Source organism: Pezoporus wallicus, unplaced genomic scaffold (assembly GCF_028554395.1).
Source record: "Pezoporus wallicus isolate ANWC-B61680 ecotype Strahan unplaced genomic scaffold, APGP_CSIRO_Pwel_v1 contig_8188, whole genome shotgun sequence".
Classification (NCBI taxonomy): Eukaryota; Metazoa; Chordata; class Aves; order Psittaciformes; family Psittacidae; genus Pezoporus; species Pezoporus wallicus.
This window is the reverse complement of record NW_026640104.1, coordinates 2,951,694-2,979,687: the sequence shown is the minus strand read 5'-3', so window position 1 is coordinate 2,979,687 and position 27,994 is coordinate 2,951,694. Positions and strand designations below refer to the sequence as shown.

Here is a 27,994-nt window from a genome sequence, read left to right as displayed (position 1 = left end):
ATGCATGGTGATGTCTTCTCGTTAATTGAAGTTGGATGAGGCTTTGAGCAACCTGTTCTAGTGGAAGGTGTCCCTGCCCATGACAGGGGGTTGGAACTGGATGAGCTTTAAGGTCCCTTCTGTCCCAAACCATTCTAGGGTCCTATGATTCTTCTGTCGTTTTCCAGGGCATCACAGTACCTAGGTTTTGCTCTCCCCTGGAGTCCAAGTCAATACCTGGTTTTAATTCTGCCCCCAGGGCTGCAGGAAAAGCAAGTGGAAGCGCAGGACTTGGTGAACAATGAGGAAACAGTTAATCCAGCCCTGGGACTAAGCTGCTGCTTTGTGTTTATTAGGATGGTGCTCACCACTGCCAGCTCTCAGGGTGGGTGGGAGAGGCAAGACAAGAGCGGGCCAGCTGCCTGCATCATCTGACACTTACGCCATGCAACCTTCAAGCCTCGTTTTTCAGTCGTGGCTTTTGAAGCACTTCATTAGCTGATCAGAGGAACCCTCTGCCTTCGCTTTATGACAAGTTTCCTCTTTTTTGTATTCTATCTCCTAATTTTCTCTATTTCTGCTTTTCTTGTTGAGTCCTTCAACTGGTAGCTATAGTAACACCCGTGAATGAGTGACTGTAGTACACTGCTACGACCCACTCCCCCCAGTAAAGCTCTGCTGGGCTTTCAGACACCTGCAATGGCTTGGCACCCTCTCTTATAGGGGTTTTTCCAAACAACAGGAGCAGTCTTAGCTTGGGAGCTGGCTCCATCCTGCTAGCTATTTACAGCTGAAACCCACAATATATTGTGGCAGAAGGAATGAGTCACTGGCAGAGCAATCTGTTACATCAGATAATCACAGATTACCTCCATTAACCTGAATCCCTTCTGTAACCTTTTACAATAATGATCCTAAAAGCTGACGCATACACTTGTGTTGCCATCGTGTCTTGGGCTGTCAATGATTTCTGAGGACAATGTTTTCTGTGATTTCAGGGGTGATGTAGCAGGGTGTAAGAGTGAGATCCGCAGAAAGGAGATGTTGGTACCTTATTGCTGCTGGAGCAAAAGCCAGGCATTGTAGCTAAGCAAGGGTGAAATCTCCCCTAAAACTGACCATGATCATTTGCATCAGCCCTGTTCACCCCTTTCCAGCCTTGCCCTGCCATCCATGTAGTACCTCTGTGCTCCGAAGACAAAGTGTGTGCCAGCACCTTTTCCCCTCTGTCAGATAATCACTGCAGCTGGCAAATGCTCACTGTAGCCAGGCATTTCAGGGTGGTTTTATCCCCTTCTCCACATTTCCTTCATGGAGCTCATGAAGGCTTGTCATATATCTAGGATTTAATTTATGCTTTATGCATCTATCTGTAGCTGAGAATCTGATGTGTTGCGTGCCCAGGGAGAGCTGTGAAGATGGCAGTATAGCCCATGGAAGTGTTCTCATGAGGTTCCCAGCCTGATTTTCACATTTTTTAGCTTGTTTATATCAACTGGCTGAGAAGCGTTGAGTGAGAAGGGTGAATCCAGCAAGGCGTCATTGGAGGACATTCCTTATAGCTGTTGGGCTGTCTCCCTCCACTGTGAGACTAATGGTCTACTAGACCACACAAAAATACAGAAGCAGCACAGGATAAAAACATATTGGGCACCTGATAACACTTCCTCAGTGCCCTCCTACTTGACTGGCCACATCAGCACCTTTGCTGGGCTAGTGTCTCAGGTGGGATTAAATGTAGGAGGTGATCCTCTGGTAATGCAATGATTCAGTAGAGTATTTGCATGCCCAGGCAGGACAAAGGGGCTGCAGAGTCATTTTGCATCAGGCTCTGTCTAGCTCAGACCTGTGTGTTTCATCTCTAAACATCTGGGGTCTGCCATTCTGCTTGCTGGAGACTAGGAATGAGTACTCAGGTGGACTATTTATATGCTTGAAGGACTTTGTCTCCTGCCTCCTTCATGGAGACTCTACACTGTTCCTTTCTTGCTTTTCTGGTGGCTGTTTTCCTGACCCAGACGTAAAACCATCTAAACGGAAAAGCGTGCTGTTGTTTATGTACGGAAAGCAAAACACATCTGGATTCCTGGGTTCTTATCAGAGCATCTCAAAGCTTTACCAAGTCTACCGGTTAGGTGGAATATAATAAATCAGTCAGGCCTGTTAAAACAGACTGTCTCAAATCATTAAGTTTTTCATGGCATTCACTAAAATTCCTTTCCTTAGCCCTGCTGGTAAGTTTATTTAGGTGAGAGCAGAAAAAAACCCAGGAAAGAACATAAGTCTCAGAGCTTGGCTACAGACTGTTGATAAGAACACACTTGAATTCTCACCTCCCATCCAGCTGGATCTGCTCCCCACAGTTCAGAAATACTCCTTACAAAACTCAGATGTCAGGAACACAGAGGCTAAGTTCTTTTTTTAGAGACTGCAGAACTATTTGCAGTAGAAAAAGCCCACACAGCTCTTTGACAGGGACAGACAGAACCCACATCGTTCCCTGCTCCAGCCTGGGTTTTTTGCATGTTCTCCTGCTAGAACTGCCACCAAAGTATTCAGAAGAGCTGAGCCTCATGCAGTTGCTTGTACCAGGGCTGGGTTTCCTTCTGTGTTCCTTCTGCCTGTGTCATGCTTCCCATTGTACTGCTGTGTTGCAAAACATCAGAATTGAACAATGTGGAGCAGCAGCTCAACAGAGCCTCCTTAGACTCCTAGTCATTTTTCTCAGTGTCTAACTAGGACTCACAAGTCCCTTCAAGACAGTTTGACTTTAGGGGCCAGCCCTAAAAACATTTGGGTTGCCTGAGGAGCACCATTGAATCATCACAGAACCATAGAATACCAGTGGATCATCTCATGGATGATCTGGTCCAACCTTTCTAGGCAAGGCATGACCTAGACTAGACGCCTGTCCTGGGTTCAGCTGTAGCAGTTATTTTTCTCCTTCTTAGTAGTTGGTGCAGTGTTTAAACCATAACCATGTCCCAACACCCTGTTCATCTTAATCTTACAAGTGTCCAACACTTGGGAATCCACCACTTCCCTGTGGAGGTTATTCCAATGACTGATTGTTCTCATTGTGAGAAATTCTCCTCTTGTGTCCAGTCAGCATCTTCCAGGAGTAACTTATGCCCATTGTCCCTCATCTTTTCCATATGAGTCCTTGTAAGAAGAGAGTCTCTATCTTCTTTGTAGCCACCCTTTAAATACTGGAACATGGTGATGAGGTCTCCCCTGAGCCTTCCTTTCTCAAGGCTGAACAAGTCCAGCTCTCTCAGCTTTTCTTCATATGAATCCATGAGTACTACAGATGCTCCTGGGCAATCTACATGGGCAATGGGCAAGACATTGACTATAGGGGGGGTGATGAGTTGTATTTGCAGGTGTGGAGGCATCAGTTTAGCAGCTTGCATGCATGTTACTAAACCCAGGGTAATAAATATATTGAGCAGGTCATAAGTTTAACAAGCCGTTGCTTAAAGAGGAGTTCCTTCCTGGAAAGATGTTATCAATCCCTATTCAAGCAGGATTTCTGGAGCAGGGATTTGCATTTTTCTTTGGGAGAATGGGAAGCAAGTCTCCTACAGTCTATGTAAATCTCAGCTGTGCAAATTAACGTAAGGGAAGGGGTAAGGAATATGGGAATTTAGATTCAGTTGAACGTTTAGATATGAGCAGGCCGTGTTCCTTGTTTAATTCCTATGTGCTTCAAAGCATGTGAAGGTTGAGAACATTTCTGACAAAAGAATCTTCCTTTCTGAGAATGAAGTTCTGTCAAAAATGAAAGGGTTTTGCAGGCAAGTGTCTACTTGAAAGAAGGATTTGCTTTTTCTAGCTTCTTTTTGACAATATAGAAACATCATTTTAACAAAGCAAAGAATGTCAATTTACCATACCCATTTTGTTCGAATGATATAATGTATCTTAATACTCCATTTGATATGTTCTATGATAATGTTTTGACGTTAGAGAACTGAGATGACTCAAATGTTATCAAAATGAAGCGGTTTAATGTCTTTTAAATCAGAATTTTCTGGAACGTTGAAATACTGACTCTCGGCTCCGGTTTGAAGGAAAACTCTACTGAGAGATTTAGCATTTGTAGCAGGGCAATGACCTTGATTCTCAACAGCTCTGTTCAAAAGGTTCATCTCCCATAACAATCATTGATAATGAAGCGTTACAGACAACTGTTTTCTGGTACCTACACCACTGATGGATAAAATCTCTTAATGCTCCCCAGGTTCAGACATCATAGCCTCTGCATGCTCCTGCAAGAGACCTTACAGGTCCAGAAGCAGCTTCCAAAGGAGCTTGTTTCATTGTCTCTTCTGCTCTTGTTGCCAGCTCCAATGTCGAATGCTATCCAGGCACCTTCCAGTTTGAAGCCATCAACTCAGTTTATCTCAACAGCCTGTTGAGCCACCCAATACGTGCTAATGCCTTCCAAACTCAACTAAAGTGCCTGGATTTGTGCCAGTAGCCTAGGTTACTTTGAGGTCAAGAATAAGAAGTTAAAATTTTGGAGTCTGCTTAAATTTACTACTTTAGATGATGTGTTTTTATTTTTATAAGATTTACTGTTTGTGGTTTTATAAGATTGTAAATCTTCAGTATATGTTCTGTCTTCTGCATTATTTTTGTGGCATAAAAGCTGACGATCTCCTTTTCCTCATTCGTCAGCTGCAGATAAGCACAATACAGCTAAAATACAAGGCATAAAAGAGAAAGATGCCATAATACACAGACTAAAGGTGCTTACACAGGGGAAAACTAAACTGCATCCAGGGAAATCAGGTCACCAAACAGCTCCCTGTTACCACGTGTATGTGGTAACAGCAAAACTTAGGCCCATCTTATGCGAACTGGCCCAGAAAACTCAAAGACAACTTGTTGAAATAGTCTCAAATTTCCCTTAAAATACTCAATGGAAGATGTAGGCAGATGTGTATGGAGAGTGCCACAATCTGGGATGCCCAATGAAGGCCAACACTAAAAATCAAAGGTTTTTCAATATAGTTAAGGTCCTTTCAAGTGTGGCATAAAGGTAACTTATGTAAAGACTTCTTTATATTCCTTGAGTAGTACCAAAATGGCCTCGACATATGATAGTCAAGCCCTGAGGATCAGTTTTCAAAGACTAATGCCTTGCCTTCCTGTCCTTTCAGGGCAATGGTTGTCATTAAAGTGTATTATTAACATCACATTATTATTACCATATAAAATGTGTTACTGAAGTCATGTTTCAGCCACCCATCAGAATTTACAGTACTACTTGACTTCTTATTTAAATAATAGGTAGATATTCCTGCAATAGATATTTGTCTGTGAACGCTAACTTCTGTAAACCAGAAGGACTTTCAATGCCAGTTGTGTACAAAATGCCCTCTGATCCTCTAGTAACCAGATTGCAAAGCCAGCCTGCCTCTGTTGGGAAGAAGCTCGCATTTTTGCTTCCCATCTCTGTGGTTCTGAAGGCTTAAACATGAAATATATGTGCTGTTCATTTCCAAAAAGCAATGGGATGTTTTACACAGCGGTTGTCAGGCTTATGTATTTGTAGAGGCATGCAGATGAGTTATGTGCAAACATGCTGTGACAGCAGGGAAGATGGGCACAAAACCATTATCGCAGTCTGTGACTGTTCAGAGAGTTATGTTCATCAAAAAAGGCTGCAAGAGATAAAGGCAGATTAACACCGATAAGAGGAGATACGTAACATGGTTCTCTTTTGAGGGCATATTTGGGCATTTTGTTGTACCTTATGAAAAAAGAGCCTCTAAAAACTTATTTGCAGAGGCATTGTGTCCCAGTGGATGGTGGACACCTGCCAGCCTTTGAAAACCCATCCCTGATACTCCTTCTTTCCCTTGGGGTGACACAGAAGGGGATTCATAAAGAGGTTCCTAAAGGTCTTGTGATTGTTTTAAGTTAGTCTGGAGTATCACCTAGGATCTTGTAAGGATAAAACAGGGTTCCTGTGGGTTTTTTTGTGCTTTCCCAGATGAGAAGGGCAGGATGAAGGGCAGAGAGTAAGCAGTATCTTTCACTCTTTGCAAACAGACCATCTTTATTTGCTAGTACAGCTGGACTGATACGAAAGAAAAATGGTGAACCTAGGTGAACTCTTACGTGAAGCAGGTCTAAGAAGGCTGCTGCTGTTTGCTGTAGAGGCTAAATGCGTTAGATATGAAAAATCCTTAAGGAAAAGTGGTGGGCTGATAAATTGCATTCATGCAGTCTCGTTAGGAAAATAAGCAGTGTAAATTTGGTATTCTTTTTCTTCACAAATACATGGTTAATCTCTGGGACTCACACCCACATGAGGCAAAAGGGCATTCAACAGTCCAGGGCATTTACCAGGAGCATAAGAACAGCCTGAATTTAAGTAGCATAGCTTCTGAAAAAGAAATTTTGGAAGCAATGTACTTTCATGTTTAGTTACCCATATCTAATGGATAGGATATGGAAGAAAGTTCCTGCTTTCCAAATACTATAGAAACAGCTTTCTAAGATCTTCCTCTGAAGCTGCCTGAGGCCTGTCCTGTGCTAGACAGGCCATTTGTTTAATATGGCAATGTTATATATATCGTATAGCTAAATGCGCTTTGATGGGAGAGAGTGAGCAAAGGAAGGCTGGCAAGAGAAAGAGAAGAAATGTAAACTTCTTTTGAGCAGAATAATGTTGATTTTTGGACTAGTAATATTTCTTTCAATGCTTTCAATGTAATCAAGGCCTTGCAATCAGAATGTACACAGCTTTGTACTGTTGGGAAGGACTTGGATAAGAGCCTGGCTACTGTTGTGAAATGGAAGATACAAACTGTAGTCATCCTTCAGTGATCTGTAGACAGTTTACCTAAATTGTGGATTAACAAGATTGCAGATAATACAGTTGAAGGCAATGAAATGTTTGGCCGTCTTGGCTTAGCCAAGCCTGACTGCATGGGGTCTGATGCAGGGTTATGAGCTTGGTCAAGAAGACAGCAAAAATACGAAGCCAGCTGAGCCGTGCTTAAAAGCCATCTTGGATGTGGTAGCATGAGGCACAAATGGAACATGCTACAGTCATGATGCTGGAATGAATTCATCCATCATTATGTTTATCTCTGGCTATGGAATACCTTTGATCAACTGAGCTGGTGCATGGCTTGATCCTGTTGTTAGCAGGATTAGTGGCTGAAGGCCTTGGCCTCAGCTCCTTGTTCTGTGTCTGAGTTCTCATGTCATTTTGGACAAGACACTTAATATCTCACTGGCTTATTGATGTGAAGGTATTCTTCTACCTCCTCTTGGTATTAACAGAGTAAACATATCTTGCATAACAGAAGCACAAAAAGTAGGCACTTTAGGCTAAGGGTAGGTTCTGCTTGCAGATGTTTTACATGTGTGCCTCTGGTAATGTCTCTGTCCTTGCCAGCAGAGATCAGAGCTAGATTTGCCATCCAACATCACAAGATGCCGTGATAAACGCCATGTATTTTTCAGTAGGTAGGATGTCAAGCAAATGCTTTTTGTTTCCTGTAGGACTGGTTGACATGTCAGAGAATTAGCTTCAATCCTGTGCGTAAACGCTGAGTTAAGTGCATGAAAGGGAGTGGAGCTGAGATTTCATGCTGTTGCTGGGAGCTCACCTTGTGCTGTCATCAGCAAACCAAGACTTTAAAGCAGTCAGATCCACTGGTGGAACCCACATCTAAATATGGCACATCTGTCCAGCCTTGCCCTGAGAAGCTGCCTTGAAGATTGCAAATCCTCTTGTCCAGAATAGACAGCGCAATCAAGGCAATGTGTTAAAGCTTCCCTTTGCAACCTGCACAATTACTGACCTATTCAGAGAAACCTTCCCCTTTAGCTTTTAGCTCTCCTAGGCAATTTATCCTGTCTCAGCTGTCTTGCTGCATTATGTCCTTCAAACCCCCTAGAATTAACGTTTGGAGCCAGCAAACACTGCTGGCTCCACGAGAGAAGCCGAGAGCGGAAAGGTCAGGTCGATTAAAGCACTTGATCAGAATCTTTAACATAAAGACGTCACAGGCAAAACAGTAACGCTACTTCACGCTCAGCTAAGAGCAAATGATTCATCAGGCAAGGCTGCTTATTTTTGGAGGATGGCCACAAAAGAGGAGAGAACACGCTGGCTGTATCGATCATGGTTGTAACAGGGCACGGCAGAGCCCTCCTCCAGTTTTGATGGAAATTTAAAGTCGGAAATACATCATCCGATATAAATATGTCAGGAAGTGTTTTACATCAGCCGGGTTTTACAAACTGAGCAGAATCATTTTGTCGCTGCACAAATCTCAGAGCAGCCATTTAGAGCAAAGGGCTATTTTGCAGTGCTCTCTGCAGCCTGGTGCTGCTGAAGATGCAACTGTTTTGTGAGGGCTTCTGTACAGGTGGCTGGAGAAGCAGTTGTGCTCTGAAATCTCTGGTGCTTCAGCCCAGAGGGAAGACCTTCTCTGGGTGAAGATGGACCAGTGCTGAGCAGATGAGCCCTGAAGGATGCTTTTATCTGGCTTACACTGCTTCCTGTGTCCAGAAATGATTGGAAGCATTGTTCTAGCAAGAAGCACTGCCCAGGCAGCTTCATGTGCTGCCTCCATGACTGCTCATACCTTAAACAGAGAGCTCCTGCCTGCTCCCTTACAGCATCGTAGTCTGTTTGCCCTTGGTAAGAGCAGAGTGGGTCTCTGCAGTGGGAGAGGGAAGTGTTTGTACATGGGAGTGGGATGAGCTGCAATGGGAGCTGGCAGCCTGAGGAAGGGATCCAGAAATCTACCTTCAAACCCTGAGGCTGTCAAAGAAGGATAATCCTGCTCTGACCAGGAGCCTGCCCAGCAGCTTCCTTCCCTCCTTGTCCTCTTCTTCCTTCCCATCCCTCTCCCAGTGCTAACAAATACATGCTTAATTCAGTTAATTCCCATGGCGGTTTGACATCAAGACTTAGAACTCCTCAAAGACAAATCAGTGTGAGGGAAAACATGAAGCAGTAGTTCAGGGAAGAAAATGCAGCCAAAGAGAATGACTGGAGAAGACAGGAAGTGAGAATTCCAGGAGGAAGGATCATTCCCCAGAGGAGTTTGTGAAGGGAGGGTGCAGAGAAGTGACGGTATGGTGTGATGAGGCATGAGGGCTGGAGCACAAAGGAAGGTGCCACTGGAAGAGAAGGAGAAGAGGGGCAAGTGGAGGTGGCAGACAGGAGCAGTTGTGCAGGATTGATGGAGCACGCTTTCAGGGAGATGAAAGCCAATGAGGACCCTTTGGGTTGCTGAATCCTTTGGGAGTTGGTGAACAGATGAGCACAGTGCTCACCCAGCCCAGAAAATGCACCTTGTGGTATACCTAAGACCTTCAGCATGCAAGACTAGGCATCGTACGCTGGATGAGACCAAGATACAGGGGCTAGAGGGATGGGAGAGGAAATTACTTTAGCTGCAGTGGTTGGGATGCACTGAAGAGGGGAGATTGAAGCAGAATATCTATATATAGAGACCTAAAGGGTCCATCTGTGTTGCATGATACTGCCTAGTGTGGAGACAGTCACAGCTTCACATCTCTCCATGCTTTGCTGCAGGCCAGTTCCAGGAAAGGGCAGTATAACTATGCACCTGGTAGTCTAAACAAGCTAGTTCCTTTATGGCTACTGGAAATATCTCTGCTCCACATTGCATAATGTAGGCATACGGTAAGATCTTGTCAGTAAGGACTTTAATTCAAGGCAAGCTCTGCAATGGCCAAACCATTGGCCACTAAAAGCAAAGGAATAAAAGGTGAGATGCAGAAGGAGCGCTCCTGCACCAGAGGTTACGCTGTGTGAGCAGCAGCACCCCACAGAGAGAAATACTTCACATTCTTTATCCAGGCTCATATTTTCTCTGTAATGGTCTGCTACCTTTTGAGTCAGTGCTCTCCTAATTTAGCCTGCAATATCAAGTAGTACCCAGCACACCCTCAATCTGCAGTTGTGACTCTACCAGCCCCTCTACAGAATTAACTCAGCTCTGAATTAGTCACTCAACGTGCCAGTGCATGTAAAACAGACTCCAGTGAATCACATTTTGTGTGCAGGGACTGAACTGCAGTAAATACAGCGAGTCAGAGAATCTCAGTCTGCATCTGGGCTTCCATGTCCACAGGGATGCTCCCTCTCTGGTGGCTGCACAGCCTCTCCAAGCAGGACAGGCACAAAACTGAGATGGGAATGGAACCCCTAGCATCACACCACACCTCCTGCCCTCTGTGGTAATGCTGATGGGGCAGCGTAAAGAATGTGAGGGCATGAAAGAGAAACCCGGGTGAGACTGGAGTAAAAAAATGCCTGATGACAGTAAAACAAAAAAAGACAATAAAAGCCTAAAAATGTCCTCTTGGGCTGAGCTGCTTCAGGTCTGAGTGCCCATCTAGCAGATAAGGGGTAAGAGCACACACAGCATGTCAGCCTGCATTAGGCTTGCTTGGGCTGAGGAAGCTTAACCCCACACGCAGTGTGTCACCTAGTGATCCCAGCAAGGAGCGAAATATGCTGGAAATGCCAACTCAGAGCCCATGCAGCAGGCACCCTACTTGCAAGCTCAGATGTAAGCACCCAGAGATGCCAGTGGTGCAGGCAGCAAGGTGCTTATGAAGGGATATGGTTGAGGGGAATTCATCAGCATGGAAAGGTTGAGGGTCTCGGACCTTCTTCAGCTAGGTCTTTCCCCTTGAGTCCAGCTGTCAGGGAAGACAAGAAGGGGAGAAAAGAACCAAAGAGATCTTCTCCCCATGAGGACTATATTGATTTTATCCCACTGTTGTTCTCCTGTGGAAGCAGCAGTGACCAGTGCGCAGCACCAGCAGTAATGCCATGTTGGTAGTACATGTAATGTGAGGGGAGGTTGGTGAGAGTTGAATTTTGGTCTTCAGTTTCCAGCACTTCCTTGGGATGGGACAGGGTCTCATCCCAAAACCAGAGGGGAGAGATCCAGGTTGAAAAGATGCGAGCTGTAATTTTACAAGGTGATTTGACTCGTGTGAAATGGCTGTCACTTGGGGCAGAGATGATGCTCACGCTGCTTAGTTCAGCATTGTCATCTGAACTGGACCTGGAGGGCCACAAGCCTGAACTCCCAACTTTTAGCAATCTGATCTGCCAAATACTGTCTCCTCAGTCTCTTGTAGGCAAGGCAAGCTCAGATGTGATCCATGTACCTACCCACAGTGTTTCAGCTTTAATTATTAATGATATCCATAAGAACTGTGACTGGGCTGGTAAACTCTGGATGGGGCTGTGCACCCAAAGCAACCTAATCTGATATTTCTTTCTCTGCAGGGGGTGGAGGGAAACGCAAAGGCAAAAGCAAAAAGTGGAAGGAAATCTTGAAATTCCCTCACATTAGCCAGTGTGAAGATCTCCGAAGAACAATAGGTAAGAGCTTTTCCCTTCTTTGGAAGTATTGCATAAATAAAACATGCTATCAACAGAACGTCATTTAGGGTGCTCATCACTAAATGGAATCAGCTGAGAAATGGGCATGTAATGCATGTACATCCCACGATGCTGCCATGCAAACTCAGTATTTCTGGTTCCTAACAAGTCACTGTGCATCAGGCAGTAGAGATGGGTAAAATCCACTTGTGAGGCTTGGAGGCCCTTTGCATGCACAGGATCTACAAGCCAAAGAGACTTTACATTTAGGTGGTACCTGCCTATGGGGCAGGTGCTTTGACTCAGTGGACTCAGGACTAATGTGGCTGTAAAGGGACGTTAAGAAACAAATCCCCCCATCACATCCTGCATTCTCTTGTAGTAAATAACTCTTTATCGGGGAGGAATTGAGACTTGGTGAAAGCAGAGAGATTGATGATGTAGTTGAAAGTTATTACTAATTTCAGTCTGGATATGTTAGAAGCAACAGCCGCTGCTCTCTGCCAGGCAGGTTTGCTCAGCAGTGCTATCCTCTATTCCAACCACAACCACAGCACAACTTTATGTAGTGTTTTATGCGACAGACAAGAAAATTTATTAACTTATTTCATCAATGTGAGCCAAACACTGCAGATTTGGGAGGAAGCTTGCAGTGGCCATTTCCATAACACAGCATTTCTCCTGCTCATACCTGCCAAATTGTTGACTGCTGCCTTGGCAAGCAAGGCTAGCAGCTATCTCCTTGAGCATCCTCCACTGGATAACCCAGTGTTACCAGAGGTTGACTTCAGCAACTGAGGCTCCAGCCACTGGCAATGAACGAATGAATGAAAGGCAAGAAACCGTAACAACTGAGATAACAGGCAGCATAATTTGTCTAACTTGAGTGAGCTCCTGGGGCTTGAGTGACAGTGCCCTGGCACAATTTACATTTGAAATTCATGGTGCGTTTATGCAGGGAAAATATGTGGAACGTTTTGAAGCTCTTTTCATGGTCTCCTTCAGTAAATTTTGCTTCCCTTGTCTACTGCTGTAGAGCTAAAAGGTAAAGAAATGAGGCAGGAGCAGAGGTTTTTCCAGTTTATAGCCGTCCAACAACACACAAACCCTGGCATGATTTCTGAAGGTACAGAAACTGCTGGAAGCAGATTGGACTTAATATATTGTAATTTGCTTAGGGAATTCTCTCTGTTGTTCCATGAACCTTGGTTCTTACAGGAGACAACAGGACCAGATGAAACACTTGGCTCTTTGCAAGGGTATAATATCCTAAATGAGTAGTCTTTGAAAAATTAAGTCTGGCAGTGATTTCTGATTCTGAAATGCTGTTTCTGGGTTTGTTTTAGTGTCAGCTTTGTCCTCGACGTAATTTGTTTTGCATTTCTTTTTGTGAGCAAAACGGTGAAGTGACAGAGCCCTTCTGATGCTCTTGGTGGATTTGGCTTCATTGCAAGGATTACCTGTTGGCTGGGAATTTTAGCAACTGGCTTGCTCACGCTGGGAAATCAGGTCCAAATCCTTGTTGTGTGACTGAGGAGTTTTCCTGCTGAGCTGGATGTGATTCCTCATGGAATGAGGCAGTGCTCAGCCTGAGGAAGCTCATCTGGCCTTTCTGCCTCTGCCATTTTTCAGTTAATCTAGCTAAGGCTGAAACATCCCAGACAAAGAGTTGCAGTTTATAAACAACTCTTTGCTCATCTGACCCATCTTGGAAGAACCAGATGCACTGGGTCTATGGCATTAAGTTGTTTGCACATGTGTGGTTGACCCAAGGTGCTCAGGATGGATCTTTTGTACATGCAGATCTATTGCACTGGACTCTGTGTGGCTCGTGGCTCGTCGCCATCCAGGAACAAGTACTGGTCATTGCGTTCTGGCCTGAAACCACTTCTTTTACTGTCTCTGTCAAGGAAGAACAACTCCCTTGGCTTTAACCCATCTTCATTTGTTATCTTCTGCCAGTCCTTTAGAAGGATCTCAGGACTACAGGTGATTTTGTGAGGGAATGTTCTGAAACGTCTTTCTTGAACCATGAGTTGAACTCCTTTCTGGCTTGCAGGGGTTCCAACTGCTTGGTGTGTCCGCCCATCAGTCCCTACCCTAAACAGTTCTTAACCCCTGGTCAGTGCCAGTTGAATCTAATAATGAAATAGAGACCCCAGAGAGGTTTTTTTCCTCCAGTCTTTAGGGAAATAGGCAACCAGCAGAGAACCACAGAATCCCAGACTGGTTTGTGTTGGAAGGGACCTTAAAGCTCATCCAGTTCCAACCCCTGCCACAGGCAGGGACACCTTCCACTAGAGCAGCTTGCTCCAAGCCCCTGTGTCCAACCTGGCCTTGAACACTGCCAGGGATGGGGCAGCCACAGCTTCTCTGGGCAAAGAGCAACTCTATCCAGTGAAAAAGCTACAGACTCCATTCAGTGTGTTTAGAGATCAAGACAAATACCAGTAGGTTCTGCTCATCACAGACCTCTTTGCCATGTGTCCTCCTCCCAGCACTTTTGGTCAGACACAGTCTTGCCACTTTGGTTAAGTAAGAAATCACACCAAGTCTTAGAGGGTTGCATGGACTGGAGGATGAGGCTGTTGGGGTTTTGTTGCACTCCCCTTTTCTGGATGCTTCCCAAGAGCCTCTGTGGAAAAAACTGGAGGCAGGGATGGGATGGGATGGGATGGGATGGGATGGGATGAGATGGACCTTTTGATTTGACTGCTGCGAAGAAAGGCACGGCTTAGTTTAATACAGCCATAAGCCATGGCTGGAAAATGCTGCTGTTGTAATTGTGGCAGTACAGTCTACATGTGTGTGTAGATGCCCACATTTTGGTGTAAAAATGTGTGTGCTTTTACACCCCACTAAGGTGTACTGAAAAGAGTCTGTGTCTTGAAAAAATAAGTGTAGTGTGAAAAGAAATCTGTGAAAAACAGGAAGGCTGAAATAAACCAAGGGTCTGCGACCTGTGTTGACACAATTATGAGTCAGTTCATACCTTTTGGTTCCCTCTGTGTTTACAGGAGACTCTGTGTTTGACTATCCATCATCTGGTGTCTTACTGAAAGCCTTGCTTAGTAAAGCCCTTTTTTCCCTTCCTTCTTGTGCAGAGAAATGAAAAAAGAAAAATCAAAACACCCGAGAGAAACACTGGTTTTTGATAAATAAACAAACTCTGGAAACATCTTTATTAAAAGCACCATTTAGCCAAGGAGCTGTTTTGTTGGATTGCACTTGAAAGCAACTTCTTTTCTCCTTTCTTTTTTGTCCAAGGTACGCAACGCCGTGTGCAGGGGAGTTCAGTGACTGTCATTGTGTGCTAATTATAATTAAATAGGCAAGTGGAACAGGGATGCTGCACTAATACCTTTACAGGGCTCTGAGGGAAGCTTCTCTATGTATACTTGTATATTATGAATGCCTAATATACATTTCTATTTGTAGCCCTCTTCCCAGCTGTATTTCATTGAATCATAGAATGGTTGGGGTTGGAAAGGACCTTAAGATCATCTACCTCCAACCCTTCTGGCTGCATTTAATTGTATTAAACCAGCTAGCCCTTTCCAGGGTAATACTGGCATTAGTGACCATCTCAATTGGTGAAGATCGGTGTTTGAGACATGAGTGACTCATGTGATGAATGCTGCTAGTAGACGGTGTTCTGCTATCATTAAAATTCACAGGTTATGCCTTAGCAAGAGAGATGCTTCAAGGGAAGGGAAAAAATAGCAAGGCACAGCTTTAAAAATTCCTACATTTGACAAACACTGCATGAAGGGATGCCACAGGTTAGGGATACCCACTAGTTTAAAGGCCATCAGTAAACACGAATCTAAGAAGAAGTTGTAATTTTAAAGGGCAGAGTGTCTTTTTGATGATAAAAGATTCTGAATGTCTGTAAATATTTCTGAATGACGCAAAAGGTTCTGTTGGTTAAAAGCGTGGAATTTTTATTTATTTTGCTCAGACCCATTCTGTGCTTTTTTCTTCCATAAAAAACCTGCTTGGGTGAAAGAGTCGATTATTCTGATCTTTGGCAAATTTTCTTTCGCAACTGTCCAAATGCTATATAATAAATCAAGACTCCCCCCGCCCCGAGATTGAAGGCTGTGGGGAAACTGCCACAGAATGTGGCTGCTGTTTGTTGGCTAGAGTGGGTTGTTGCATTATTGCAGGAAACTTTAACTCCTTCAGTAAAGCAGTTGCTGGTTGTGCATTGTGCTCATGCAGAAGGGAGAACTCCGATGATGTCTCTTGTTAAACATTTATATTATAGAATCATAGAATAGTTAGGGTTGGAAAGGACCTTAAGATCATCCAGTTCCAACCCCCCTGCCATGGGCAGGGACACCTCACACTAAACCATATAAATCATATTCACTGAGATGTCACAGTCAGAAAGATCAGCCCCATTAATACAGATTTATTTGGCCACACTTGGATCAAAAAGAGAAAATCAAAACCCCTCCCTGTGCTGTTTAACCTCTTAGGTGACATTTGCATCCCATTTATCAAGGGCAGAAGGAGCTTGAACTTCCAAATGCTTTTCAGCAATGTTAAAAATACACTTCTGCTTGAGAAACTCTTTGTAGAGGTGGTGAACAGAGTAAGTGGGGCAGAATTGACACCACAGAGTTCACATGCTCCCTTTTTACAAAAGCTGGCCCCTTTTCCTCCTTTTTGTGTAGTACTTCTTCAGACATGATCAAGACCTTCACCTATATGATTTTATTTCACTCACTTTGCACTTTATCTACCTGGAAGCATATTGATAGTGCAGGCTCTGCAATGGGATTCAGACCCAGCTAAATGAGGTTTTTGAGCCACCAGCATGGGCGCTGGTAACAATCAAGAAACAGCAATATGGACATGAGTGACAGAAAGATGCTCGAGTATTCATCCAGCTTCCTAGGAATGCTTTGCAGCCTGCACTGAGCTCCATCCTGTGGCAGAAAGACTGCTACTATCCCCCAGTTATCTCATTTAGAGGGCACCCCTGCTCTGCTCCATGGTGCTGGGGCATCTGTCATGAATTCCCACCAGCAGCTCTTGGGTTCCTTGGCTTCAGAGGTTTGCCAGCACTGCAAAGATATAAACACATGGGTGAGGGGTCTTGGGAAAGGGAAGTGTGAGTTTCCAGGCTTGCTCGCAAGGGAAGCTGCCTCTGTGAGAGCAAGTGGCAAGATGGCATAGTGATGTTCATTGCGGGATGTGTAGCTGCTCAGGGAATGTAGGTGTAGCAAAGAAACCCAATGCATGTGCAGACCCCAGAACCTGAGTCTATGAGGTGGTATCGCTTATAAAGCTTATATCACCTGTAAAGCTTAGGCACTGAAACCAGGAAAGAGAAGGCATCAAAAGCCCAAGCTGATAAAAACCACAAAGAAGCAGAAAATTTTCTCTCCACCAAATTCTTCAGCTCTGATGTTTACAGTGATTAAAAAGCAAGGTTTAGAAGTGTAATCCTGAAGCCAACAAATAGATCAAAGGAAAGAGCTGCTAGCTTGCCTTCCGCTGTGAATAACGGAGCACAACTAGTTATAACTTCTGTGATTGTCTCACAGTATCAGTCTGAATACTGCACCTTTGTATCATGGGTTTGGCTAAAAATTGAATTTGAGGTTTTGAGGGTTTTTTCTTTTTTTTTTGTAGTAAGCATCAGCTTTCCTTGGGGAAAAAAAAGATTTCCATTTTTATTGGAAATAAGTTTTTCAACAAACAGTCATTATTCTGTGACATGAAGCAGCAACAGGAATTGTCTCCTTAGTTCTTTCCAAATAAGTAGGCGCGTGGGTAGCCATGTCAGAAAGATGCTGGTGGTGTGAGTGCATGCAGCCAGAGCCAGGTACCCAGCACGGAGCTGTACAGCACCTCTGGGAAGCACTAGGTGTTCTGCAAGCCTGGGGAGCTGCATCAGTGGAGTAGAAAACACTACCCAGTAGTAAAAAAGACACCATAATGTGTCATTGTTCTACTGTTCATTGAAATATATTTCCAGAGAAATTAAAGCTGGAGCTGATAAACACATAGACTCACAAGTAACTTTTTATTCACACCAGATGGGGTGGGTTTTCTTCCTCAATTAGAGTCATGCTTTGTATGATCCAAGTGCCCTTAGATAACTGCAGCTTAAGATATATTTCAGGCACTAGCAGCAATAGCAAAGTGCTATATTGCTGGTGTTCTTGCATTACCCAAGTGCCAGCTCCTAACCTCGATGGGTGCTGGGTGCTGGCAGGGCTCTGTGTTGTCCCTTGGGATCATGTTTATTGCACCAGCACTGAAGGGCTGGTTGTGGTGCTGCAGCATGGGTAGTCCCTTTGATGCTGGAGTGGTATCTAAGAGAAGACCTCCCCAAATGAGTTGACCTCTGTAGTGGCTGTCCAGGGAGTGAGGTACAGAAAGAGCACAGAGAGGAACCCAAGAAGGACTGAAAGCAAAGCTGGAAGAACAGCTGAGAGCTGTGGATAGGATTTATTGCTCTGGAAAAAGTTGGGCAGATATTTTTGGGTAACATTAATGCAGAAAAAAACCTCAAACTGATTTATTTCTAACAAAGAAACAAAGTCCTTCCCCTTGAGAGTCCCCGCTCTGCAAACTTCCCTTCCTCCTCACTTTCTTTGTTTCTTTCTTCTACAGTAGACACAACTTTCCCCTCTCTTCTTTGAGCTAAAAGGTCCCTGTTCCTCCTTCGAAGTACAGTTTATGCAGTTTTTCCAGCATAGACCTTGCCTTCAGCAGTACCCTTGTAGTTTCTTGTGTTCATGATATGGGACAGCACATCAAATCCATCTAAATTAAATTATATACTCTTCAGGGGCAGGAACTGGCAGCTTGATAGAAACTGTTCCAGCACATTAAATGATATGGCTGATGTCAAAACCATATTGTTTGTTTACAAACCCACAGTTGGTTCAGTTCCTTTCTTTAAAATCCTTCAGATTCAGCTATAATTCTATCATAAACATGGGTTTCTAGTGCTCTAATGATGGACAAACAGAGCAATGTTTGGTGCCCTTGTAAGATTAGCTGTATCCAGTTTATAGCGATGGGGGGAATTGAGAAGGGTTGGGGTTTTTTAATGCCATCACTGAAAGTATGTGAAAAACAAGCTGGTTTATGCATCTAGTGAGACTCAAGACTAACACGGGGAGAGCAGGCACCTTGCAGGCTGCTTGTACTTGACAGCTTCCAAGACGGGAAAGGGACGCAGGGGAAATGAGTTGAAATGATCTCAGCCCACGTTCTATTTACAGAATTTATTTCACAAGAATTAATCCATTAAGCATTACCTTGGCACTGGCAATCCAGAAAGAACCCAAGAAAGACGTTGCTATTCTCCATAAAGAACGGGCAGCAAATCCACATCTTCTTACCAAACAGTGAGTCCACACCAGTCCTTGTGCAATAGAAAGCCTCCAAAGGGACAAATATTATCCCTAAACCTCTGTATTTGAATTCTGTGGCAAGGGCTATATTTGGGGCAATAAATTCTTCACAAATTAAGAAGGAAAAAAAAAAGCCATGACACCCTTTCAATTATTTCCAGAAGTTATTACAGGGATATGCAGAAACGGAATTAGAAGATAATATAGTCTTTTAAAAGATCCATTTCATCTCTTACTGAAAATAGAATAGATACTGTGAGCTGCAGGGTTTTTCATTATCTTATTAGGTAATACAAGTCGTTAAGGCTAATTAATACTTCTGCAGTGATTTGGAACTGTGACATGCTGTACAAGCGCTCATGGGTCCTGTTAAATAGTAACTTGGTTGTTCAGGGAATTCATTTTAAACCCAGTTTAGCGCTTGCAGGTTGTGGGGCCTGAGAGGTAGGGCTGCATTTGTGATAAAAACTTACTCTTCTCCTGCAGAACTCACTTGTATCTTTGCTACTGGTAGTAGTGAGGAGGTGGCAGGGGAAAGCAAAGGCTCTGGTTTGGTTGATTGTTCAGTTCTGCTGGAGTCAGTGGGAAAGATTCCCTTAAATTATACAGGAGGCCTCTTATAACAGAAGGAGGGAGCTGTAGGGAGTGAATAGGGAGAAAAGGTCTACTAGACCTACATCATTATGGATGCTGGGAGGTGCGCTCATGGGATGAGCAGCCTGAAATCCTCATGTCTGGGGGTGCATTCAGGCTTTCAGGAAGGCATGGGATTAACCTAAGTTAATGCTTCTTAAGGAAAATAACTCTTTTGGAGTAGCTGGTAGAGGAAGCATTATTTTGACTTGGCTTCTGCTGGTTGTTGCAGAGGCCTCTAGGATTGTGGCTGGGTTTCATTTTAGGAAGAGCTGCTCCTTTGCTAGGAACAGTCATGCTAGAAGTATGGCACGCCAAAATGCTGCAGGTCAGTGAGGAGGAACATAAGAGTCTGAGCCCTTGGCTGAAACATTCTGTAACAAAACCAAGCTTTTTGAATGAACTGTGTGCACTAGAAATTGCAGTTATTATTCTGGTTAAAACCTGAAATCAAGCATTCTTCTGTTTCTTCCTTCCATGTCCTTCTTTGGTGGAAGAGGGGCAGGAGGAAAAGAAACATCCTATTCTTTACTTAAAACCAGAAATTTAGTGGTAGCCTTATTTTATGTTAAAGTTACCCAAAGCCCATAAAATATTTTGAGTGAAGCAAAATTCACACTTTATATGTGTGTGTGTATACGTATGTATATACATGTATACATATATATACACACATATATATACACATATATAGAGAGAAGCTGGTTTGAATATCTGCAAAATACAAAAGCAATCTTGTCCTTCCTTGTTTCAATTTGAACAGTAAAATGAATATAAATATAGTATTTCTATTTTAAATATAATAAAATGTACTGCAAATTGTTTTACGGGTTAACAGGGTTGGGATTCATACTCCTTTTAATCCACGTCTGAGGTGAGACCCCACATAAAGTGCAAATCTGGCTGATTATTATCCTAGTGCTCCTAATTTTTGGCTTTCAAGGAAAAGAGAGGCTGAAAAGTTGTTTGAGATAATCTCACACATAGCTTTTAATAACTGTAGCAATAGGACAAGGGGTAATGGGTTTAAACTTCAGCAGTTGAAGTTCAGATTGGATATAAGGAAGAAGTTCTTTACTGTGAGAGTGGTGAGGCGCTGGCACAGGTTGCCCAAAGAGGTGGTAAATGCTCCATCCCTGGCAATGTTCAAGGCCAGGTTGGGCAACATGTTCTAGTATGAGGTGTCCCTGCCAGTGGCAGCAAATTGGAGCTAGATGACCTTAAGGTCCTTTCCAACCCAAACCATTCTATGATTTTAAGACACAGGATAGGTGAATTCACATGGGGAATATTAAAAGCCGGATTTTTTGCTGGTTTGGCTGAATCTCTGAAGTCATTGAGAGATTCCATTTATTTTTCAGGTGAGGACTGTGTGCTGCTTTGAGAACACTTTGGAGGTGATAACTGAAAATACTTCCCTGTGCAGTTTCTTCTGTGTAGATCAGAAACTGGGGCATGGCCATGAATTCTGCTTAATATTGATATTAAAATAGAACCCCCTCTTGGCAGGGTCAAAGCTGGAGTTAGGAGACCATTTCTGAATAGAGCTCCTGGTTATGCCAGTGTTTTTTATTTACTTATTAATCACATTTTTACTATGCTAAACCAGTGCCAGGGACTTTTAAGACAAGTCAAATAAATTCTCTACCCTCAACTGCTGTCTTTTACATGAAGTAATGGAAAGGATGAGTGAAAGCCCAATGTAGGGAAAGGAAACAAAACTGTAGAGCACGATAGTATAATGCAAACTCCTGAGCGTAGGGAGGAAGGCAGACTGGTGTTTGATTTTGTTGGAGAACTCCCTGTAGTCCTGGAATTTGTAAAGCTCAGTCCAAAAATGGCTCAACAAAGAGTCTGAACTGTTATAATCCTTAAAAAATATGTTATGGAGCAGAGCAAGACATTTAGGGCACAAATTTAGTAAATTAAGAAAAATGTGATGGTTTTTACCTTTCCAGAAGAACGATTGATTCATTACAAAAGATGGGAAGTCTTTATGGTATTAAATGACCCACAGAAATATAATCTCTGCAAATAGTCACTGATTTCTTTGTACCTGCCAGATCCACCACCCTCCTGCCCTGCAGCAGCACCAGCATTGTATTTGCACCTTGAGGGTCTCTGTACGTCGCAGTGATTTTCTGAGCTCTTGCTTGATCAAGTTAGGACAAGGCAGTGTTGACAGATTGGTGAAGGCTGTTCTCATGAGCAACAGGACCTGGCTCAATTACATATAAGTACTTGCAGTGTTGAAACAGCCCCCTGTAAGTGCTTTCGGGCTTTCATAACTCCCGGTTCAAAATACTCTTGGCATTTGTAAACATGGCTTATGGAGAAAAATGGGTTTGAGCACAGGAAGAATTTGGTGTAAGTCACTTCAGAAATACTATGGCAAACAATATTCAGCACTAGAGTATCACGTTCATCGTATTTGACCTTTCAGCATAGGTATAGGTTGCCTCATGAGCAGTGGCTTCAACAAACTAGACCCTGAGTGAGTAAGAAATAAGTAAGAACACCCTCCAGAGGTACAGCGCGGACTCTGAAATGCAAAAGAGAGAAACCCATGGTGGGTGACTTACTGAATAGCATGGAATATTTGATTTCATGTGGCAAAGTATGACATATTATAGCTGATCAGCTCTGCAACAGCCAAAGCCAACCGACAGCCTTGCAAGATCAAGCCATCAAGCAAGATCCTTTTCAGAACTCTTTGGCTGAGCAAGCTAAACCTGCTCAAGCTAAGCATGAGTAACTAGGTGGGGTATCCTTGGGAAAGACCTCTGTGCTGGTGACAGGTTGGGCATCTCACACCGGAGGGAGCTAATGCACCCCTGGAGCAGGAATGTGCCAGCACTGTTGGCTCCTGGAGGCCTGCGTGTACTTAAAGAGGATGGAGAAAGGAAGACAGGAGGGCATGTGGGTTTGGGGGATAACTGTAGGTAAGGGTACATCCCCTTTGCATTGTCAGTGGGGGTATTCCTGAGGCCTGTGCTGTTTGGGAGAGGGGAAAAAAGCCAACATGAAAAGAGCAGCTATTCAGCAGCCCTCACACTGGGAGCGGGCCTCATGACTGTCCTTAGCTCCATGAAGGCTTTTTTCCTCCAAGGTAGAAACTCCTTCTTTCTGAGACTGTTTTCATCCCTGCCCACGAGACTGTGGGTGTCCATACGCACCGTAACCTCATTATCTTCAATGGAAAAATAAAACCCCAAAACCCATTAAAAATACTGCCTATGCCAGTATTGTCAATGCCAATGTGACTATGAATCAGTGGTCAGAGCTGCGAGCGAGAATTACAGCCTGTTCTCTGTGTTCTTTGCCATGGACAACCCTTAGTCCTATGACTAAGACTAATGTCTTTTTTAAACCTATTCAAAGTCTCCTTGGGGGCCAGAGCCTTTCTTATGAGCTAAAAATCAACGTATTTAAGTAAGGTCTTACGGAGTGGAAGGCGGCAATGCGAAGTTTCAAACTCTGCAGAGGAGCTGCCAATGCAAAGGTCACACAAGGTTGTGGTTACTCCCACTGCGTGCTGCAATGGGCTTCGTGTGTTAGTACCGACTGGGATTACAGCAGGGCCAGCACAGAGAGAGGGAAGACACGGATCCACCCTGTAGCCCTGTGGTTTTCGCAAGTTTTCTGGCACTGGCCTCTGTTCCAAATCCTAAAGGAGCTCTGGTGGAGAGTTGCCATCCTGGTCCAAAAAGAGAGGTAGGATTTTATTCTCAATAGCACTGTTGAACTGCATGGAAAGCAGTCATCGCCCACAATCCATTACTAGGAAGCACCTATAGATTGCTTGAAATCTATAAAGAGCTCTATACACTATAGCTGATAGTGTAGGTAGGCTTTGTTTTCTCTTTTCTCATATGATATGAGACCAGTTGATAACCTGTCCTTCTCCATTCCCAAGAAGAGATTATGTTTTTCTTCCTAAGCCCCAGTGATTTTAGCTTTCTGTCTCACCAGTTGCTGGGGACTGATGAGGCTAAACCCTGTCTCCCAAAAAGCCTTTATCCTTTGTGTAAATTAGCTGATAGATTCATTCTACTGATACAAGTCAAAACAATGTTTTAGCTGGCAGAATTGTGTGGAATTCTGCCTCTTCCATTTTTTTCCCCTCCCATTAGCAAACTAGTGTTTCCCTAACAAGTCCCCAGATCTGGCAGTTTTCCAGGGTTTCCCTTTTTGGTAGGCAGCCCTAAGGAAGGGAATCTCATCTTGCTGCCAGCTCACCCACTTACAACATGTGTTGGGGAGGGATTAGAAACTCTTTCCTTCAACAGCCCTGGAGCAGAGGAGGCACTGGGAGTTCATCTGGAGGCTCTGCCTGTGAGATATAGATTATCAAACCTTAAATTAGAGAGCAAATACCACCCTTTGGTTTTCATCCTCCTTCTTTTTCCCCTTCATTTAAGTGAGTTTAGGTCCTGGTTACAGGTAATGTGGAGATAGCCCTTGAAAGGGAGATGTTGTGTTTAACTCCCAGGCAGGTGCAGTCTCTGCTCTGGTCCCTTCCAGGCTGGAGCTACAATGGCAAGAGAGAGAATACTTCAGCACCCATCATTGCTCTTGGCTGGCTCTGCCAGCCTGGATGCCAGCTGTGGTGGTGGGTTTTGCATAGCTGTGGGTTTGATACCAGTTTAGCTTGCCAACTGCCGGCATAAGCTGTGTAACTTGCAGCTCCACAAATGCCATGCCAGCATCTGTTTCTCATCCTACAGCATTTTAAATGATGCACATTTCCAGCTGTCTTCCCTTTCCTTCCCTATTTCAAAGCACATATTGCTCTGAGATGCATTTCCAGGCTACGCAGGCCATATGCAAGGCAAAGGAGGGCTGCAGAGGTTTGACATGAACTGTTCATGCCCTTGTCCTCCAGCATGGTCGTGCATTGAAGCAGAAGAAACCCTCAGCTGTGAAGGAGTCCTACAGCTTGTGGAATGTGTTAATTAAACAAGCATCTCTGGAAGAGGTAAAATGGTAGAGGACCTCTGCAGATAACTTGGCAGCACCCTAATACAGCATTCACAGCTTCAAGTCTCTTAGGAAAAAAGCTGAACAGCCTTTATAGAGGGCTTTTAAAGCTCCACTTTCCAGTAGGAATGTAGTAGAAGAATGCTGTGAAGGCCCTGAAAGTCTGCTGCTCACAAGCAGAGGAAAGATTAAATTCCAGGGTTTGCTTTGGGGTAAATTGCTGACCTCTGTCTTCAGCTTTAAGCCCTCTGAAGAAAACCATTCCTAGCATACAGCAAGATGAGTTGCTTTTGCTGGATTCTTTCCTGCATGCAGTGTAGTGGTTTAATATGGGTATAGCAGGAAACAAGGAAAATTGAAAGCATAATTAATTTTGAATGGCATGATCTAAGAGGTGATTTCTTTTAAGGAGCTAGAAGGCAAAGGGATCAGTGTTAAATATTTTAAGTGAGCTCTTGGAACAAACCCTTAATGGAATTTTTTCTCATCCTCCCCTTTTACGACTGTAAAATCTATGTTTTCTGCTGCTTCTCTTTTGTTATTTATAGACTTTAAAACCTTAATCAGAACAATTTTACTTATTGGGTTATAAAATTCCTTTATCTTCTGTCCCACAAAGTCAATAAGCATTTCTTCAGCACAGTAACAGATCCCCATTCTGCTTTCTGGGCAGATTTCCTTGCTATCAGTGCAATTTCTGCTCACTGAGTCAATGTCTCAAGGCGCAACCTCTTCCTGCTGTGCTGCAACTAAGCATTTCCTATAGTAGCCTTATGATTTCCCAAAGTCCTTCTCCCTCTTCAGAGGCTGGGAAAGCAGATGGACCCTATGGGATGACCTGGAGGTCATGAAATCCAGGCTGTTAGCACTGAAGTGGGGAAGCGCATTCCAGAGGAGACAACCCTTCCACCAGGAGTGTTTGCAGCTCCCTTTGCTCTCCAGCCCACACAGTGCTAAGCTGATACTGAGCTCTTCAAGTGATTGCAAATGACATGGCCTGGGGCACGGAGACAGCAGATGTTTGGTATTAGGTTGTTGTGGCTCAGTGTTTTCCACTCGAGCTGGAACTCAACTACTAGTTAATAACAGTCCCAGGGACCCTGTGCAGTGCGTGTCTTGAGCAGGGCACCTAGGAAGAAAAAATCCATTGAAAAGCATTGTGCTGCTCTCAGTTGTTCAAAAGGGGAAGACAGCGTGTGAGGCACGAATCACTGCAGAGAGGTCCATATTCAAATGTCAAGCCCACAGTTTTCTCAGCAGTCATAAGGAGAAAACCACTTGGCATATCCAGCCTTGAACCCAAGTGACAAAACACCCCCCTTCAATTTGGCTTCTTACAAATGCTGGCTTTTTCATTACATGTAAGTAAATCAGTTGTGTTTCTCACCCCAGGCTTATAAGCTCTAATTATGTCCCTGAGTCATGTTGGATTGGCCTGGCACTCGGCTGCCCTAGAGCATGACCAGATGTGATGAACCTTCCATCCTGTCAAAACTCCAAATGTGAAATAGAGCTAGGAATGACGTGGGTCTCTCGTGGAAGTCCCTGGGGTCAGAGAATGGGTGCTTGGCATTGCTCTACAGCTTCTGTTGCTGAAGAAGGAGAAGGACATGTGGTCGCTGTGCTGTAATAAATATAGCTGACCTATCTCAAAGAATTGCTGTGGATAAATAGTAAACTGTGGCCTGGAGGAGGTTATCAGTCGACACCAGGAATGTGGCCTCTGCGTCATAGTCAGACCTAGAACCAAACAGATCAGGGTTAAAGAGTCTGAGAACAACAGAGTAAAAGATCATGGTCTGGTTCAAGGCAATGGAAAGTGCATACAAAAACCATAATCCAGGCAGGATGAGGCTGAGATAAGTGGTGAAACATTAATGCCGCTATGAAAACACATCATCAAAAGGCAAAACCAAATCAGGAAGAATGAAACCAGCACCGCGACAGGCACTCTGGTTTTGTACCTGTGGAAGCTCTCACGATCTCTTCAGTGGGTAAACAGAAGCTACCTGTCCAGGGCCCTTTCCAAGCAGTACAGGAATTACAGGTGTAATTGCAGGTGATTTAATGCAGCATTCATGTGAACAGCCTAAAGAGTGGCAGCGTGGGCTCAATAAGAAGTAGCAGGAGCAACTAATGTTTCTAAACAGCATCACTGAAACGGAAGATGGACATGCCATGGCGTTTCATGCTGTTGCCCATTGCACCTTAACAGGCTTTTTCTGTCCCAAAGTGTACTTGCACTGTCATTTCATGGTGTTGATCTGTTTTACTTAGAGTGCTTGCAAAATAAGATCTTACTTGGACCTCCTGGTCTCTAATTTGCAGCAAGTGGAACTTATGCCCCATGTAATTTTGGAGAACAGCTATTTTAATGCTTCATTTCAGGAATTTCTTCTTATTAATGACCTACTGTAGCTCTTTAAAAATGCTGCTCTTACCCAGAACTCAGCTGCCAGCTACTCATAAACACTGAGAATCAAGGGATCCAAAAATGAAGTTAATACCTTCAGTATAGCAGGGCTGACGTAGAGCTGTGCAGCTATGATGTGATACCAGACACAAGAAATAGAAAGTGGTCTCTGTCTTAACTGTGGCAGTAACAAACTCAGAGGTTGTTAATCAGTGATTTCTTACCTTTCCTTGCTTTGGGGAACTCCAGCTAAAACGTGGATACCTCCATGGGAAATGTAAAGCTTAGTAAGCGAGGCCCTGGCCTGAGCTTTTCGAGGTCTGAGCATGGACTGAAAGACATGGCTAATCAGGTGATTTCAGTTATTTAATCAGAAAATTATGGGAAGGCTGGAGGGAAGAACACAGGAAAACCTGATAAGAAGCTGCGAAAGTTAAAATGCCACGAGGATGCTGAATTGTGAACAAAAGAGAAGCGAGCCATTTACACTCAATGCATTGTCTGATCTGGAGAGCTCCACAGTATCACAGTTCCCAGTGAAATCACCGGACTTTATATGAATTCTTGGAGTATCTTCTAATATTTGTAAGTCTTTTCACAGTGATGTATGCAGTGGGGAATTTTCTGAGTAGAGCAATGTGAGTATTACCATGAGGCTGTGCCAAGGGTAGGACCAGGCAACCGAGTGGATGAAATCAGAGTGTGTCAACACAGGCACCTAAGGCAAAGTGAATGTTGTTTTGGGTCTGTTCAGTGCAAATACCATTTGTGAGAGATGCGGGCAGATTATTCCGTACTAGAGCCAGGTCTTACCACCCTTACTGATGTAATCTGTCCTGACTGGTGAGGGTAACCAAAACCAGCTTTCTTATTTGTGCTAGAACTTCTGTTTCCCTTCTGTCATATCTTTGCTGACTTGCTGCCTCTATTTGCACAAGCTGTTTTCATTGAACACTGTAGATTGATTCTGGGGAAAAGAAGGCAAGTCAGCTGTGCTCACCATGTCGATGATGTGATTCAAAAGCGGTTTGGCCACACCTAAACAAAAAGAGGGAAGAAAATCCTCTTGGTCTTTGGCAGAGGATGAGGTGACAGCCTTCCAAACACCCTCATTTCCTCTCATTCAAAGTCTGGCATCCAAAAAATGGGGCGGCTGTCATCACATTATGAGTGAGTTCGTTTGAGAGCATGATGGTACAC

The 27,994-nt window shown here is 43.9% G+C and overlaps 1 protein-coding gene across 1 annotated transcript in view; it reads left to right on the top strand.

Annotated features, from left to right (window-relative positions):
• Positions 1-27,994, top strand: part of GRK5 (G protein-coupled receptor kinase 5) — a 162,005-nt gene that overhangs the window by 58,626 nt on the left and 75,385 nt on the right. The window contains exon 2 of the mRNA XM_057417359.1: positions 11,291-11,386. Within this exon, the coding sequence (XP_057273342.1) occupies positions 11,291-11,386 (96 nt within the window). The remainder of the gene's footprint in view (positions 1-11,290; positions 11,387-27,994) is intronic.